Source organism: Clupea harengus, unplaced genomic scaffold (genome assembly GCF_900700415.2).
Source record: "Clupea harengus unplaced genomic scaffold, Ch_v2.0.2, whole genome shotgun sequence".
Lineage (NCBI taxonomy): Eukaryota > Metazoa > Chordata > Actinopteri > Clupeiformes > Clupeidae > Clupea > Clupea harengus.
In genome coordinates, this window is record NW_024879717.1 from 1 (window position 1) to 17,500 (window position 17,500).

General features: G+C 46.8%; 1 protein-coding gene across 2 annotated transcripts in view; it reads left to right on the plus strand.

Annotated features, from left to right (window-relative positions):
* Window positions 1-154: 154 nt before the first annotated feature.
* LOC122129975 (focal adhesion kinase 1-like) overlaps window positions 155-17,500 on the plus strand; it is a 23,584-nt gene continuing 6,238 nt past the window's right edge. For both annotated transcript variants that reach the window (XM_042704719.1, XM_042704720.1), the window contains exons 1-11: window positions 155-261; window positions 485-585; window positions 1,456-1,571; window positions 2,273-2,373; window positions 2,525-2,614; window positions 2,969-3,173; window positions 9,017-9,128; window positions 12,151-12,237; window positions 12,682-12,825; window positions 12,999-13,130; window positions 16,543-16,596. In XM_042704719.1, the coding sequence (XP_042560653.1) occupies window positions 490-585; window positions 1,456-1,571; window positions 2,273-2,373; window positions 2,525-2,614; window positions 2,969-3,173; window positions 9,017-9,128; window positions 12,151-12,237; window positions 12,682-12,825; window positions 12,999-13,130; window positions 16,543-16,596 (1,137 nt within the window). In that variant the 5' untranslated portion in view covers window positions 155-261; window positions 485-489. The remainder of the gene's footprint in view (window positions 262-484; window positions 586-1,455; window positions 1,572-2,272; window positions 2,374-2,524; window positions 2,615-2,968; window positions 3,174-9,016; window positions 9,129-12,150; window positions 12,238-12,681; window positions 12,826-12,998; window positions 13,131-16,542; window positions 16,597-17,500) is intronic.

The following is a 17,500-nucleotide window of genomic DNA, read 5'->3' on the forward strand; positions in this document are numbered from 1 at the left end:
AGACTCTCTCTCCAGCCCCATAGACCAACATACAGACTCTCTCTCTCCAGCCCCATAGACCTCCTGGTGAAAGAGAAATACAGGATTGAAATACAGCCTTGTGTAGAGAATAGTACATGATGGTGCTACTGTATGTTGCCCTGTGTCAGTAACCCCATGGTGTGCTCTTTCCTCAGGAGAACCCTGCACTGTCTGTGGCCATAAAGACCTGCAAGAACTGCACCTCAGACAGCGTCAGAGAAAAGTTTCTGCAGGAGGCCTGTGAGTTTCATTTCTGTGTGTGTGTGTGTGTGTGTGTGTGTGTGTGTGTGTGTGTGTGTGTGTGTGTGTGTGTGTGTGTGTGTGTGTGTGTGTGTGTTAGACATGTATTGTTCAACACTTTTGTCTACACATTGTGAACACAACAGTATGATCTAGTCTGTGTGGTAAATATACTTGGATGCAGTATGTCTGTGGGTGATGCAATTTGCCGGCTTCCTTGCAGTGACCATGCGGCAGTTTGATCACCCCCACATTGTGAAGCTGATTGGCGTGATCACGGAGACCCCTGTGTGGATCATCATGGAGCTGTGCACCTTGGGCGAGGTGAGCGAGCATCACTCGGGTCCTCACTGGTCTACGAACAGCTCAGTCCCACTAAGGGGCCACATTTAGATTGAGGAAGAGCTTTGGAGACTAGTCACCAGATCAGTAGCAAAGAGAGTGAAGAGGAGGATGAGGAGTGTGTGTGCCTGTTAAGCTTGTCATTTCCATGGTGTGTGGCTCCAAGTGATCGAGCCATCTCATGATGGATGGCAGAATGGTTTGACTGTGTCAGATATGAAGACCCTAATTACAAAGCTCTCCTTAAAATGTTCTAACAGCTCAATTCTCAAGTCGGGACCATTCATCTTTTTTTACTGTAATATCTACCGGTAATGTCAAATGTAGCCCCAAAATGCTGCGATATTATGTCTGTATGTCAGAAGCTTTCACATTTTTGACAATGCTGAGCTTTGGCTGCCACCTAGTGGTGATGACGAGTTCTACGTGTTGTTTTGGTAGAGTTCTACATTGAGGATCGCTGCTCTTTGGTCTTAATGTCCTCATATGTTACAGACTCTTAAAAGGGATGCAGGACTTTAATTAATATAATAGAGAAGGGTTGTATATGTATTACACTAAATGCATATTTGTATGTAAAATGTAATGGGTTTGGGGTACTGCGGGGGTTCATATGGGCTGCCTTTAAGGTTTTGTTTTCTGTTTGTTTTTGTGTGTTTTTATTTAAAAAAAAAATTTTTTGATTGCTTGTTTGTGTGTTTCCCCTTTAAAATGTGAGATGTTTGGTAACATATATGTGTAAATTCTATGTATGGAATTGCATCTTTGAAACAAATAAAAAACTTAAATGACAAAAAAAAAAATTAAAAAAAAATGTCCTCATATGTTGTCCTCTCTCTCTCTCTGTTGCAGCTGCGCTCCTTCCTCCAGGTCAGGAAGTACAATCTGGACCTGGCCTCCCTCATCCTCTACTCCTACCAGCTCAGCGCCGCCCTGGCCTACCTGGAGAGCAAGCGCTTTGTACATAGGTCAGCTGGGTTCTCTCTTCTCCGTCATTTAAATACAGAGCCTCATTACGCCTCGAACCTATGTGATTATGTATGTCCTTTAATAGAGATATATCTGAACGTATGTGATTATAGAGATAGAGCTGAACGTATGTGCTATGTATGTTCTTTAATAGAGATAGAGTTGAACGTATGTGATTATGTATGTTCTTTAATAGAGATATTGTTGAACGTATGTGATTATGTATGTTCTTTAATAGAGATATAGTTGAACGTATGTGATTAAGTATGTTCTCTATATAGATATAGCTGAACGTATGTGATTATAGAGATATAGCTGAACGTATGTGATTATGTATGTCCTTTAATAGAGATATAGTTGAACGTATGTGATTATATATGTCCTTTAATAGAGATATAGCTGAACGTATGTGATTATGTATGTTCTTTAATAGAGATATAGCTGAACGTATGTGATTATGTATGTCCTTTAATAGAGATATAGTTGAACGTATGTGATTATATAGATATAGCTGAACGTATGTGATTATGTATGTCCTTTAATAGAGATATAGCTGAACGTATGTGATTATGTATGTTCTTTCATAGAGATAGAGCTGAACGTATGTGATTATATAGATATAGCTGAACGTATGTGATTTATGTATGTCCTTTAATAGAGATATAGCTGAACGTATGTGATTATGTATGTCCTTTAATAGAGATATAGCTGCTAGAAATGTCCTGGTATCCAATGTGGATTGTGTGAAGCTGGGGGACTTTGGTCTGTCAAGATACATGGAGGACAGTTCTTATTACAAAGGTACGTCTTTGGGTAAATCAGTCCAAATGCATGGTGTGGGCTAGGCATTTATGTCTACTGAGCTGTTTCAACTGAGGGAGTGTTAACTAACTAAGTAAGAGTGTGAATTGAAATGCTACCTCCAACACCGTCATCTTTTCTCTCTCCTCAGCTTCTAAAGGGAAACTTCCAATTAAATGGATGGCACCAGAGTCCATAAACTTCAGACGTTTTACCTCAGCCAGTGACGTGTGGATGTTTGGTGAGTCTGTCTCTCTCTGTCTCTCTCTGTCTCTGTAACGAGTCTGTTTCTCTCTCTCTGTCTCTCTGTCTGTCTCTCTGTCTCTGTAACGAGTAACGAGTCTGTTTCTCTCTCTCTCTCTCTGTCTCTCTGTCTCTGTAACGAGTCTGTTTCTCTCTCTCTCTGTCTCTCTGTCTCTGTAACGAGTCTGTCTCTCTGTCTCTGTAACGAGTCTGTCTCTCTGTCTCTGTAACGAGTCTGTCTCTCTCTCTCTCTGTGTCTCTCTGTCTCTATAACGATAAACTGTAAATTAATAAGTAATACTGCCCACCACTGTCAGTGAATAGATCGATGAAGTCTATATTACTTCACTAGGCGTCTGCATGTGGGAGGTCCTCATGTACGGGGTTAAGCCCTTCCAGGGGGTGAAGAACAATGACGTCATTGGCCGCATTGAGAATGGCGAGCGGCTGGCCATGCCCCACAACTGCCCCCCTACCCTCTACAGCCTGATGACCAAGTGCTGGGCCTACGACCCCAGCAAGAGGCCTCGCTTCACGGAGCTCAAGGCTCAGCTCTGGTCAGTGGCGTCTATTTACTCTATATTAACACAGGCTCACACAACACACACATTAAGCTCATCCATAACCAAACACACACACACTCACACAACACACACATTAAGCTCATCAGCAACCAAACACACACACTCACACAACACACACATTAAGCTCATCAGCAACCAAACACACACACTCACACAACACACACATTAAGCTCATCAGCAACCAAACACACACACTCACACAACACACACACACATTAAGCTCATCAGCAACCAAACACACACACTCACACAACACACACATTAAGCTCATCAGCAACCAAACACACACTCACACAACACACACATTAAGCTCATCAGCAACCAAACACACACTCACACAACACACACATTAAGCTCATCAGCAACCAAACACACACTCACACAACACACACATTAAGCTCATCCATAACCAAACACACACACTCACACAACACACACATTAAGCTCTTCAGCAACCAAACACACACACTCACACAACACACACATTAAGCTCATCAGCAACCAAACACACACACTCACACAACACACACATTAAGCTCATCAGCAACCAAACACACACACTCACACAACACACACATTAAGCTCATCAGCAACCAGGCAAAGTTGTTAAGTGGGCATAACACACTCATTATCGTTGGAGATTAGATGAATATGACTGGAAGGACAGTATTTGAAATATTAATTAATGTATGGCAATGCCCTACTTATGGAAACTGGCTTAAAGGTCGTGTTTGACCTATTACCTTTTCTGACTCTGGAGGGCGCTGTTGAGCTCAGTGTAGGACGCTCCACTTGGGCTGTGGAAGTCTCCAAATATGTGAAACTGTTTACATTTACATTACATTTACATTTAGTCATTTAGCAGACGCTTTTGTCCAAAGCGACGTACAAGGGAGAGAATATTCAAGCTACGAGCAATAGAACCTGGTGTAACAATAAATAAATACTACTTTACATAAGAAATATAACAAAATGAAATAAAAAAGAAAGAAAGAAAGAAGTGCAGAAATGTAACTGCTGTAATTGCAAGTTACGCACTAGTCGAAGTGCCAGTTAGGACAGGAAGTGCTCTCTGAAGAGTTGGGTCTTCAAGAGCTTCTTAAAGGTAGAGAGGGACGCCCCTGCTCTGGTAGTGCTGGGTAGTTCATTCCACCAACGTGGAACTACAAATGAGAATAGTCTGGACTGCCGTACTTGCACTTGTTTATATTCTGTTGCTGAGAGATGGATATAGCAATTCAGGTAAAGTCTTGAGTCGTATGACCAATGAGCTTTTCTGAGCAACTCACCCATTCATGACTCAGTCAAGCACAGTTAAAGTGTGCCCCCCTGCGCTACTGCTGTTCTAGGATCAGTGTTTGCCCCCTTGAGCTCATAAAGGTGAGAGAAAAACTGACCTCAGGTCAGGCTCAAGGCTCTCTGAGTTTCTGACTCACTCAGTGCACGTCTGTGGTACTTCCTGTCTGGGGATGACCTCATTTCTGCCATGGAGGCAGCCAGCAGGACACACCCTCTCCTCTCCTCTCCTCTCCTCTCCTCTCCTCTCCTCTCCTCTCCTCTTCTCTTCTCTCCTCTCCTCTCCTCCTCCTCTCCCTCTCTTTCTTCCCAACCCAAACAGGCCACAGGTACAGCCAAGCCAAGCCCCCTGAGGTCACTGTTAAGACGTTCCCCACTGATGCAATTCAAAAACGTTCCCGAGTTTCCCCATTCATGTACGTACCTGCTCTTGCTCGTCCTGCCAGTAATCGCCTACTCTCCCCAGCCCGGGGCATAGTGCAGCAACAAAGGCAGTCAGGCAGATTCTTACCTCATGTCTTAAAGAGAGCCTTGCGGTGTCTTTTCATTCAAGGCGTAGCCAACCCTTTATGAATAGTTATACTGTAGACATCATACTTCATAGAACACCCAAACACACCATGCTTGAGGAGGTATTCCTGGCATCTCATCACAGATGTGTGTGATTGATCTTGAACCTACACCTCAAAGCATTCGGATGCATCTTTGATACAGGCCAGTGTGCACCACAGCTCCCTTCTCTGAGGACCATTCCACTGGTGTGTGTGTGTGTGTGTGTGTGTGTGTGTGTGTGTGTGTGTGTGTGTGTGTGTGTGTGTGTGTGTGTGTGTGTGTGTGTGTGTGTGTGTGTGTGTGTAGATGGGGAGTGGGGGCTGTGTTTTCAGAGGCTGCACTTTTATTGCGCTGTTTTAAGAGCTGGCATGACTCAGGCCTCCCACCACATCAGTGCAGCTCACGGTTGCAGAGGGGCAGAATCTGTGTCCTGGAGACGCTGTAAATATTTAGACTCTTAATACTATTTATATAAAGCACCCTTGGCCATAAAAGGCTGAGGATGCAGGCCTGTCTAATCTCATTGTAATATCACTTAGAGTGAAAAGTTTCCTCTTTTCTGTTGTGTGCATTCTTTCCCATGCTTCATGATGAAAATGATGCTGTTATTGATGATCCTGTTATTCTCATGAACACTACACTCAACACAATGAATACACTAGAATGTTGATTTAGGCTGACATATATCATGGACAATAATACATCCAGTCTGATCTACCAACAGATGTTATTGAAATTATAGTAAAATCAATGAATGAACATGAATTCATTCATTCACTCAGTCAGTCAGTGAAAGGAGAGGGTCTAGTTCTAGAGAGGGTCTAGTTCTAGAACAGTGGGGAGAGGGTCTAGTTCTAGAACAGTGGGGAGAGGGTCTAGTTCTAGAACAGTGAGTCTGGGAGAGGGTCTAGTTCTAGAACAGTGAGAGTCTGGGAGAGGGTCTAGTTCTAGACCAGTGAGAGTCTGGGAGAGGGTCTAGTTCTAGAAGAGTGAGAGTCTGGGAGAGGGTCTAGTTCTAGAACAGTGAGTCTGGGAGAGGGTCTAGTTCTAGAACAGTGAGAGTCTGGGAGAGGGTCTAGTTCTAGAACAGTGAGAGTCTGGGAGAGGGTCTAGTTCTAGAAGAGTGAGAGTCTGGGAGAGGGTCTAGTTCTAGACCAGTGAGAGTCTGGGAGAGGGTCTAGTTCTAGAAGAGTGAGAGTCTGGGAGAGGGTCTAGTTCTAGAACAGTGAGTCTGGGAGAGGGTCTAGTTCTAGAACAGTGAGAGTCTGGGAGAGGGTCTAGTTCTAGAAGAGTGAGAGTCTGGGAGAGGGGTCTAGTTCTAGAACAGTGGGAGTCTGGGAGAGGGTCTAGTTCTAGAAGAGTGAGAGTCTGGGAGAGGGGTCTAGTCTAGTTCTAGAACAGTGAGAGTCTGGGAGAGGGTCTAGTTCTAGAAGAGTGAGAGTCTGGGAGAGGGTCTAGTTCTAGAACAGTGAGAGTCTGGGAGAGGGTCTAGTTCTAGAAGAGTGAGAGTCTGGGAGAGGGTCTAGTTCTAGTTCTAGAAGAGTGTTTGCAACACAACAGAAGTCCCTCTCTGCTGCCAACTCTACAAGCTGGTAGGTTCTAGAGTTTCAGGGTTTTGCACCAACTTGGCCGAGAGACGTTTTTCTAAAATGGCGTGGCCATCTGAAGGGATCAGGGAAGCTCTCCTCATTGCATCTTCACTGTCTTTAACTACCTGACATGGCCCTGATAATGAGGCCAAGTCTACTTCTTCAAATAGAAAAGAGTTAGTTCAGACCTTCTACATCCCCTCCCCGTGTGTGTGTGTGTGTGTGTGTGTGTGTGTGTGTGTGTGTGTGTGTGTGTGTGTGTGTGTGTGTGCTGGCGTGAGCGAGCGAGCTGCAGAGGGTCTGGGGAGGCTGAGGGATTCAGATCTCCCTCCACACTGCAGCACAGCACAGCCTCGGCCTCCACACAGTGGCCCCCTGCCAAACCTAACAGTCTGCCCAGCCTGAGCGCGAGCGAGTAGGAGGCGGAGGCAGCCTCGGAGAGGGTCAGTCGTCCTTCTCTGTTCTCCTCTCACACTCACTCTCTCAATCCGTCTGTCTCCCTCTTTCTCTTCCAGGTCCCTTTACTTTACCTCTCTCTGTATTCAGTCTTTCTTCTCACACTCTCTCTCTCTCTCTATCTCGAGCATTTAGCAACTGATCTCTCATCTCTCACTGAGGGTGCTGGTAAGTTCTAGATGTTTGTCTTGCTGTTAGCTACTAGTTGAATGAGAAGGCGTTTTGTGTTTGCATGTCTGAACTGGCTGGGTACAGCATTGTGTGTTTAAAGGGGCGGCCTTCTTTGCCAGACCGATAATGCCATGTTAAAAAATAACGATTGTTGCATGTTTCCCTTTGGTTGTTGAGGTCTGAATCTCTGAAATGTGGCGTCTCTGAATGTTTGGCTGTCACCGTTTGAATGGGTAGCAGAGAGGACAGTTGAAGTGTGTGTGTTGAAGTGGGTACTGTGTGCTTGAGGACATGTGGTGTGGATAGAGCCGTCAGGTATGTGTGGAGAATGACAGGACATGTGGTGTGGATAGAGCTGTCAGGTATGTGTGGAGAATGACAGGACATGTGGTGTGGATAGAGCTGTCAGGTTTGTGCTGGAGAATGACAGGACAGGTGGCCAGCCCCATGGTGCCCCATTCATGTGCTGCTCAAACACTTGTCGGGCTCGTCACGGATAACGTTGTTTCCAGAAATACCCACTCCCCCCTCCACCTCTGCCTCTCTCCTCTGCTGTCCTGTCCCCTCCTCTCCACTCTTCTCCTCTCCTCTCCTCTCCTCTCCTCTCCTCTCCCCTCCTGTCCTCTCCTCTCATCTCCTCTCCTCTACTCTCTCCTCATCTCCTCTCCTCTCCTCTCCTCTCCACTCCTCTCCTTCACACTCTCCACATCTGAGCAGGCTTCACACTTACTCTGACCTGACCTTTTGAAAAATGTCTGCACTGTGGCAGCACTGGCCTGTTTCCACACTCCTTTAAGTCAGGTAAGGGGTTCTTCGTGGAGTTCTCACTCCTTTAAGTCAGGTAAGGTTCTCTTCGTGGAGTTCTCACTCCTTTAAGTCAGGTAAGGGGTTCTCCGTGGAGTTCTCACTCCTTTAAGTCAGGTAAGGGGTTCTTATGGGTGTTCTTGTCCTGTGTCATCTCCGTGAGGGTAACTGAGTTGAATCAGGTGCTAATACTTCTTCCTCTGTGTGGGTTGTATTCTGTGGTGAGGACCACAGCGGGATGGTGAAACGGCCCATTCTCCCGTCATGCCTGAGTAGCCATTGCACCCTGATATGTGTGTGGAGCTTCACTGTGGAGCCCGTCTCTGCTCCGCTAGAAATGGATTGTGTGTCTGATGGTTATTGCAGCCTTTGGGGGAGCAGAATGTGGTTTGGTGTGTTTGAACAGCTCTTGTGCTCTCTCTCTCTCTCTCTCTCTCTCTCTCTCTCTCTCTCTCTCTCACTCTTCCTATCCAGTGGGTTTCCGTGTGGATTGGAACTCTTTAATCACCGTAGCAGATCCGTGTCCATTGCCCAGGTCAGCCACCTGAAAGAGTTGGGATTTTTTCCACTGAAAGGGATTTGCCCTTAACTATCCATCAGTGTTTGCCTGAAACTGATCTGGGGCTATTTCGAAGAGTTCTATTTTTTGACATGGCTGAAAAGAAAATGAACTCTTTCCACCTGGGATCAGACTTCCTACCTCCCACCTACACCTGGAATTTCTATTGGAAAATCTTCTAGCTTGGTAGACTGAAGCCAAGGATGTCTGTTTTGGTTAAGTGTGTGTCGTCTAACTGCTGGGCTCTGTGCTGGCTCCCTGGCAGAGTGACCTGCTTTTTGAAATGGTTGAAATGGGCGCACAGTGGCGGCCGCTGCTGCCCACTCTCTGTACCAGTGCGCACACTCAACACTGTGTTCTTCCTCCTCTTCCTCCTCTTCCTCACACAGCACCATACTGGCCGAGGAGAAGGCCCAACAAGAGGAGCGCAACCGCATGGAGATGAGGCGGCAGGTCACAGTGTCCTGGGACTCCGGAGGCCCGGACGAGGCACCACCCAAAGTAAGTGCTGTGTGTGAGGCTGAAGGATGTGCTGTGTGCTGGGGTGGTTGAGGTCCTGCAGGGCACTGAAGGATGTGCTGTGTGCTGGGGTGGCTGAGGTCCCTCAGGGCACTGAAGGATGTGCTGGGGTGGTTGAGGTCCGTCAGGGCACTGAAGGATGTGCTGGGGTAGCTGAAGGATGTGCTGTGTGCTGGGGTGGCTGAGGTCCGTCAGGGTGGTTGAGGTCCGTCAGGGCACTGAAGGATGGCGTTGCCCCTTTTGTTTCTGTCACTTAGTTTGAGGGTTTTTTTTTTTTTTTTGGTTGAGTTCTCATATCAAGTGGCCTGTTGCACAGTTGCTGGCTGACCTTGAGAATAGCTGGAATATCATGGGTGGTCTGATTCCAAACCATCCAGTCTGGCAGACCCTCAGGCAGGAAACCATGCATGCATGTTAGGAATCTGCTCATAGAAATGCTGTGGTGAAGGTCTGAAAAGCTGCATGAAATCCAGTGAGAGAAGCTCCCAGAGATTCTTAGAGGTCATAAAAGCACCATTTGTCCTCAGAGTAGTCCAGCATAGCCTACATAGAGGTCTGTGTGGTGGTGTGCTTTCACTGCTATCATATCCCATTGACCTAGTTAACATATAGGCAGTACAAGGATATGTGTAGTGTTTTGTCCAATTAATGAAAGATGTTGTATGCCGTATGTAGGTTTATTGTGTTGGCAATGTTTTGATTCTCATGGGGTACAGTATTTCAGCTGTTGATTTGTATGTCTGACTGTTTTGATGTACATCCTAAAAGTTCAGTTTAATCAGCCCTTCTCCCCACAGGCTGATAACAGTCGTAGGCACCTTTTCCCTTCTTTAGGTCACGTGTCTCACTGGTAACTCATAGCGGAACTGGCCCAAAGTTTGCCAGGACCCTTACGGCACACTGACTGCATCTGTGTTGTCTTTGTCATTTGTTTTTGTTTGTGCTCAGTGTGGTGATTGATCGCCTCACCCCTGCTGAATGACACCTCCCTGACACACACATGCAAACACACCTCCCTAACACACACACACACACACACACACACACATGCTCAAAACAGCTTTTTTTTTGCTGTTGCTGCTTGCTGTCTCCTGCTCTGTGTGTGGCTTTTGGAATTTACAACCCTTCCCTGCCCTGCCCTGCCCCAGCGAGTTGTGCTGTCTGTCTGTCTGTCTGTGTGTGTCTGTGTGTGTCTGTGTGTGTCTGTGTGTGTCTGTGTGTGTGTGTGTGTGTGTGTGTGTGTGTGTCTGTGTCTGTGTCTGTGTCTGTGTCTGTGTCTGTGTCAGTCTGTCTGTCTGTCTCTCTCCCTCTGTCTCCTTGGGGTCTTGTCTCAAATGAGTGTTGGTATGTGTTCCTTAAATGAGAAGTCTGTATGACATGAGTGTGTGGCTGTGATGCGTGCGCTAGTTATATCTGTTCTGTTTGTGCAATCACAAACAAATGTGTGTAAGATCCATTCATGTGGTGAGTAAGTAAGTAAGTAAGTGTGTGTGTGTGTGTGTGTGTGTGTGTGTGTGTGTGTGTGTTGTCTGCAGCCCTCCCGTCAGCCTTCCCTCCATCCCAGCTTTAGCATGGACTGTCTGTCTGCCCCAGTGTCTGCTGGGCGCCCACTCTTCGGCTCCCAGCGCTCACTCTGCTTTAGGGAGCCTCCCCCACCCCTGCGCCCCCACCGCCAACCCCCCCCCGCTGCTGCTGCTGCTGCCCCCGTCCCGCCTCAGGAGGAGCCCCTCTCTGCCCCCCCGGCCCATGCTAACCCCACAGCTGCCACAGCACCGCTACGCTGCCTACCCACAGCACACCTACCCACAGGCAGGTGTGACAGGAGAACCGATCAGAAGCGCCGGGCTTCTATCAGAATAGGCTAATCTGCTAAGTGAAACTTGAATTTGACCGAGCTAGCATCTGTCCTATAGCATTTTTAATTGTCTTTTGCCTCCAGCATTTGTTAGCATTGGACTAGCATTAGCATAATCAGGGTTTGTATTTAGCATAGCACAACCAAGCTGGCATTAGCAAAGTAAATCTTGAGGTTTTCAAAGTGCTAAATTTGTGCAAAAAAAATCTTCTATATTGATTTTGTTGTGAAATGCTAGGGAGCGCATGCCTAAGCTACACTTAACACTTATTTTATTGTTGACAAAACTGCAATGCGGGTTGTTTTTATGGCATGCAAACTGATTTCTTTCGGGTTAATGTGCCAGCTGACTGCTCAATGGCATTCTGTGGGCTCATGATTACTCTGTGTGCTGTCAAATTTAACATTCCCCTTAACCTTACTCGTTGCGCCGATTGCATAACCCTTATGTAAATGTCTTTATTCAAGGATGATTGTGTGGGTTCGGATGATTTGCACGTTGCACAGTGTCCCTCAGCCCTCATGCTGTCTATCTGTGTGTGTTGTGTGTGTTGTGTGTGTGTGTGTTTCCTCATCATTCTAATGTTCTCCACTGTTTTTCTGTGCATCCGGAGGTATGGCCTCGAGACGCTGTCTATGAACGGGTGTTTCAGGTAGAGAACCCCTTCGCGTCAACTCAAAAGGAGCAAACTCCTGTTCCACGCCCCAAATGGAGATTTTGTTTTTGCCTGCCTGTATAAATCCGTCACACACTTGCTGTGGCGCCATCTTGATCTCATCCTCCATGTGTAACAATCAAATAACCAACTCGGATGTCAGTACTCCCCTTTTTGACCTGCTAACCGCCTGCCTCTTTCTTTTAGATTTTGTTTGGTTATCCCTTCCCCTCTCACAACAGCTCAAAGTTTAACACACACACACACACACACACACACACAAAATGCATCTGGTTTTTGTGTGTGTCCCTGTGTTGTGCCAGTTGTTAACCGTGCTTTCTGACAGACTGCAGTGTTGGGGGAGAAAGATAGAAAGAGTGTGTGTGTGTGTGTGTGTGTCTGTCTGTGTGTCTGTCTGTGTGTGTGTGTGTGTGTGTGTGTGTGTATGATGCGAGAGATTTAACAGTATGGCCTCCTGCTTCCCCGTGTGCAGCCCAGCAGGCCTGGTTACCCCAGCCCCCGCTCCAGTGAAGGGTTCTACCCCAGCCCCCAGCACCTGGGCCAGCACAACCACTACCCGGTAGGTCTGCTACCCTCACCATGAGGCTTGGGTTGAGTAGTAGTCTCAGTAGATGGATCACATAGTGTGAAGACCAAGTTTATCAGTGGTAGAATTGACAAATGACTATTAAATGCTCCTTTTATATATACAGTGTATATATATATATATATATATATGCTCCTTTACACCCTCCTCAAGTACCAGAAGTGACTCATGCATATGTTAATCAATGTAGATAAGGTATCATTTTAGCACGAGCAGTGGAATATCAGAGCCAACCCAGAGACCTCACTGTCTGTTCTCCATACCACACTGCTCTTTCTGACGCCTGCTCTTCTAGTGAGAGGGTTGTGTGTGTGAAAGGACTGGCCTGTCTCACACAGCAGAAACTCACGTTGTCCTGCGCTGGTCGTGTGTGTGTGTGTGTGTGTGTGTGTGTGTGTGTGTGTGTGTGTGTTGCAGATCTCTGGTTACCCCGGTGCTCACGGAGTGCCACACATGCACAGTGGGGCATACCCCCCTCAGGCGTCTGGTCTGGACACGCACGACGGCTGGAACCATCACAGACCCCCACAGGAGGTGCCCATGTGGTCACCCAAAATGGAGGTGAGTTGTGAAAGACATGGGCACCATTGCCAAGTGACATGTACTGCAAAGCTCCAATAGTGATATTTTGAGGAACCAGCTGAAATCCGTTCTGTTGTGTGTGTGTGTGTGTGTGTGTGTGTTTTGTGTGTGTGTGTGTGTGTGTGTGTGTGTGTGTGTGTGTGTGTGTGTAGGATGGGTGCACGTTGGACATGCGTGGTCTAGGACAGGGCCTGCCTCAGCACCTGATGGAGGAGCAGCTCATGCTGCAGCAGCATCAGATGGAGGAAGACCAGCGCTGGCTGGAGCAGGAGGAGCGCTTCCTGGTGAGGACACATCTGTCTGTCTGTCTCACTGTCTGTCTCACTCTCTGTCTCTCTCTCTGTCCCATCTCTGTCTGTCTGTCTGTCTGTCTCACTCACTGTCCCATCTCTGTCTGTCTCACTGTGCCATCTGTCTGTCTGTCTGTCTGTCTCACTGTCCCATCTCTGTCTGTCTCACTGTCTGTCTGTCTCACTGTCCCATCTCTGTCTCACTGTCCCATCTCTGTCTGTCTCACTGTCTGTCTGTCTCACTGTCCCATCTCTGTCTGTCTGTCTGTCTGTCTGTCTCACTGTCCCATCTCTGTCTGTCCCATCTCTGTCTGTCTCATCTCTGTCTGTCTCATCTCTGTCTCCCTGTCTGTCTCACTGTCCCATCTCTGTCTGTCTGTCTCACTGTCCCATGTCTGTCTGTCCGTCTGTCTCACTGTCCCATCTCTGTCTGTCTCACTGACCCATCTCTGTCTGTGTGTCTGTCTGTCTTACTGTCCCATGTCTGTCTGTCCGTCTGTCTCACTGTCCCGTCTCTGTCTGTCTCACTGTCCCATCTCTGTCTGTCTCTCTGTCTCACTGTCCCATATCTGTCTGTCTGTCTGTCTGTCTGTCTCACTGTCCCACAGACTTTCTTAAGCTTTACACGCTGGAGTGCCTAGAGACTTCTGTTCGTGGCAGCTGATGAATAATAATGGGTCCCACTCTGAGTCAGAACTCCAGTGTTAGGGTTTTTTTTGTGTGAGGCGACACGCCTTCCTGCAAGAGCTGTGTCACCAGAGTGTGATGCAGGCCCAGTGGGAAGAGGAAATAGATATGTAGTCCTACTGATCTCCAGTCTCCTCTAAAGTTCCATTTGTTGAGCATGGAGCACCTTGGTAATGGGCACTAGAGCAGAGTGACAGGATATATACTCTCTTAGTTTTATAAAGCCATGACTAATTATTTATATAGAGGCTATGTTCAGGCCTTAGTTATTACATTTGGAGAAGTAAACCTCTTTCTGTACGGCTGTATTGTTGAGTGGCCTTAAACCAAACTAATGTGCACATTACATTTGGTGACCTCTTTTGTCTCAAATGATGCTGAAATTAGGCATGGGTGAGTTCTGAGTGGTGTTCTGAAGTTGCATCATGTGACTTATGGAGAACAGCTGCCGAATTAGAATCGCTGGTATTCAGAAGCACATGCTTTTAACATGACACGCAGGAAGTAAGAAAAAAAAAAAACAGTAATTTCTGGATAGGCGACTGAACTCCATGCCCAGGACAGGCTGTCACATTGTTATCGGAGTGCCACAGATATGAACATAACAAATGAGAACGGATCCGAGGCCACTGTGGGGTTGGCGCTGCTCTGATTGGGCCCAGATGTTGGAGTAGGGGAGATGTCCGCTCATGGCGGGAGCTCTGGCTTCTTTTAGTTTGCCTGTGTCTTTATTTTAGGGATGTCTCTGGCTTCTTTTAGTTTGCCTGTGTCATTAATCTTAGGGATGTCTCTGGGTTCTTTTAGTTTGCCTGTGTCATGATCTTAGGGATGTCTCTGGCTTCTTTTAGTTGGCCTGTGTCATTATCTCAGGGATGTCTCTAGTCTGGCTTCTTTTAGTTGGCCTGTGTCTTTATCTAAGGGATGTCTCCTGCATAATGTCTGCTTGTGTTGAAGAGCTAAAACTGTAATGGTGGCTTGCATGAGAAAAAGTCAGTTATTAATCTGACGGTAAGTTCTGGAACGTCAGCCTTATTTGAATAGAGCTAGGTCTGCCAAATGGCAAGAGATAAGCAAATAAATGACTCCGTATAATAATAATAATAATACACTTGAGGCACTTGTTCAAACACATGGCTCACACTGTGCTTTAGAGATAGTAACTATGAAATTAGTAGAGAAAACAAACGCTACAAAATTAAAGATTAAACCGTGTGTGTGAAACATTATACAGAACTTTATCGATACTAAATCTCAAGCGTAGCACGGCTATAAGTACATTACGCCTAAACTAAACAAGTGCTCAAATCGCCACTTACACAAGCACTTCCAACTCCACAGTAACACATCACTGTACAGACACTCCAAGCCCCACACGGAAACTGCTAAAAGCTCGGTGAGACTTCTGAACAAGCAAAGACACAGGCTGCCTGCTGGAAACGTACCTGCACAGTACCTGAATCATGAAGCACAGGGGGGGGTAGAACACCTGACCCAAAGCACACTCAGAATGTACTTGGACCAAGGCCAGAGAGCCAGAGAGGCAGAGAGGCAGAGAGAGAGAGAGAGAGAGAGAGAGAGAGAGAGAGAGAGAGAGAGAGAGAGAGAGAGAGAGAGAGAGAGAGAGAGAGAGAGAGAGAGAGAGAGAGAGAGAGAGAGAGAGAGAGAGAGAGAGAGAGAGAGAGAGAGAGAGAGAATATATGAGGATGTGTGTAAGTGAGAAAGAGGGAGGAGAAAAGGGCTTGGCAGAAAAGTTGGTTAACGTTTTGCTCAGTTGTCATGAGTCAGCCAAGGCACATGTATGCGTGCTGCAGAGCATGAACCAGCTCTGGACACCAGCACTCACACACTCACTCACACACTCACTGGCTCGCTCGCTCGCTCGCTCACTCACTCACTCACTCACTCACTCACACACTCACTTAGTCACTGGTTCGCTCGCTCGCTCACTCACTCACTCAGACACTCACTCACACACTCACTCACTCACACACTCAGTCACTGGTTCGCTCGCTCGCTCGCTCGCTACTGTACTGCCTCTGTTGATGGAACTACTAGCCTCATGCGCATTCAGAAGGAGACGCTTCCACACCGGAATACATCAGAGGATGCAGGTTTTCAAGTCCTGCTTTGGCAAACTGGTACAGCACGCCGGGGGTGGGAAGGGAAGGGAAGGGAAGGGAAGGGGCTTTCTCTGGTGGTTGTGGGGAGTATCAGGCTGTGCAGATGCTGATGCTGATGCTGTGTGTCGAACCTGACTACTGTGCTGTTGGTTTCCTGTCTGTGTCTGAGAAGAGAAAGAATTCTGTGGGGAGAAAAGAGTTGTTTACAGGGTGTGGTTTGTTTGTTTGTTTGTCTGTCAGATGCATGCTGTCTGGAGGGTGTGAAGGACGACATATTACAGAAACTGTGCTTGAGTTTGACCGTGTTGACAGGTCACATGGATAAAGGGAAAATCTGAGAATTTCATGATCAATATTTGACCATGGCTAAAATCTGGATGATACACTTGGTAGAGTGCTAAAGATTTCTACGTGCTTCAAAAACAATCCTCCAGAAAAATTCTGTGGATATATATTTCTGAAGCATGGTGCTTAGCGTAACACTTAGAGTAACACTGTAATTTGATGTATGTATGTTTGTTTGTTTGTTTGTTTGTTTGTTTGTTGTTGTTGTGATATCTGGGTCTTGTTCCCTCTTCCTCCTCCCCTGCCATCAATAGAAGCCTGAATCAAGGGGAAGCATTGACAGAGAAGACTGCAGCCACCAGGGTCCAGTAAGTCCCAACGAGAGCTTTATCACTTCCCCACACACACACACACACACAGAGACACACACAGAGACACACACAGACACACACACACACACACAGAGACACACACACACACAGAGACACACACACACAGAGACACACACACACAGAGACACACACACACACACACTTCCAGCCAAGTGATGCATGAGGCATTTCATGGACTCGTACTTGTTGCAACAGTCCCTCTCACACACTGCCTGAGGTGGTGTGTGGTTGTGAACCCATATGTGGAGTGTGTGAGACTGAGTCGTCGGTCTGAGTCATGGAGGTTTGGAGGTTTGGACCGTGCCCTCGCCCCCACAGGCCTCTCCTCTCCTCTCCTCTCCTCTCCTCTCCTCTCCTCTCCTGGATACTCCCAGGGACAGTACGCTGAGGGTCACAGGAGGTCAAGCAGCAGCCATTAATAAAACCCATAATACAAATTACGGGAAACATTATACATTATAACTTTATCGATACTAAATCTCAAGCGTAGCACTGCTATAAGTACATTACGCCTAAACTAAACAAGTGCTCAAATCGCCACTTACGCAAGCACTTCCAACTCCACAGTAACACATTACTGTACAGACACTCTAAGCTCCACACGGAAACTGCTAAAAGCTCGGGGATACTTCTGAACAAGCAAAGACACAGGCTGCCTGCTGGAAGCGTTCCTGCACAGTACCTGAATCATGAAGCACAGGGCACAGGGCACAGGGCACAGGGCAGGGGTGCTTGTAAACACTCAACAGAATAATAATAATGATTTAAAATGCAAGATGGGAACCGTGCATAAACAGTGCTTTGTTTTGTTAGTCAACAAATAAGGAGCAATATTTCTCATGTAAATAATTCCACCCAGATAGGGCGCGTGTTGTGTTGT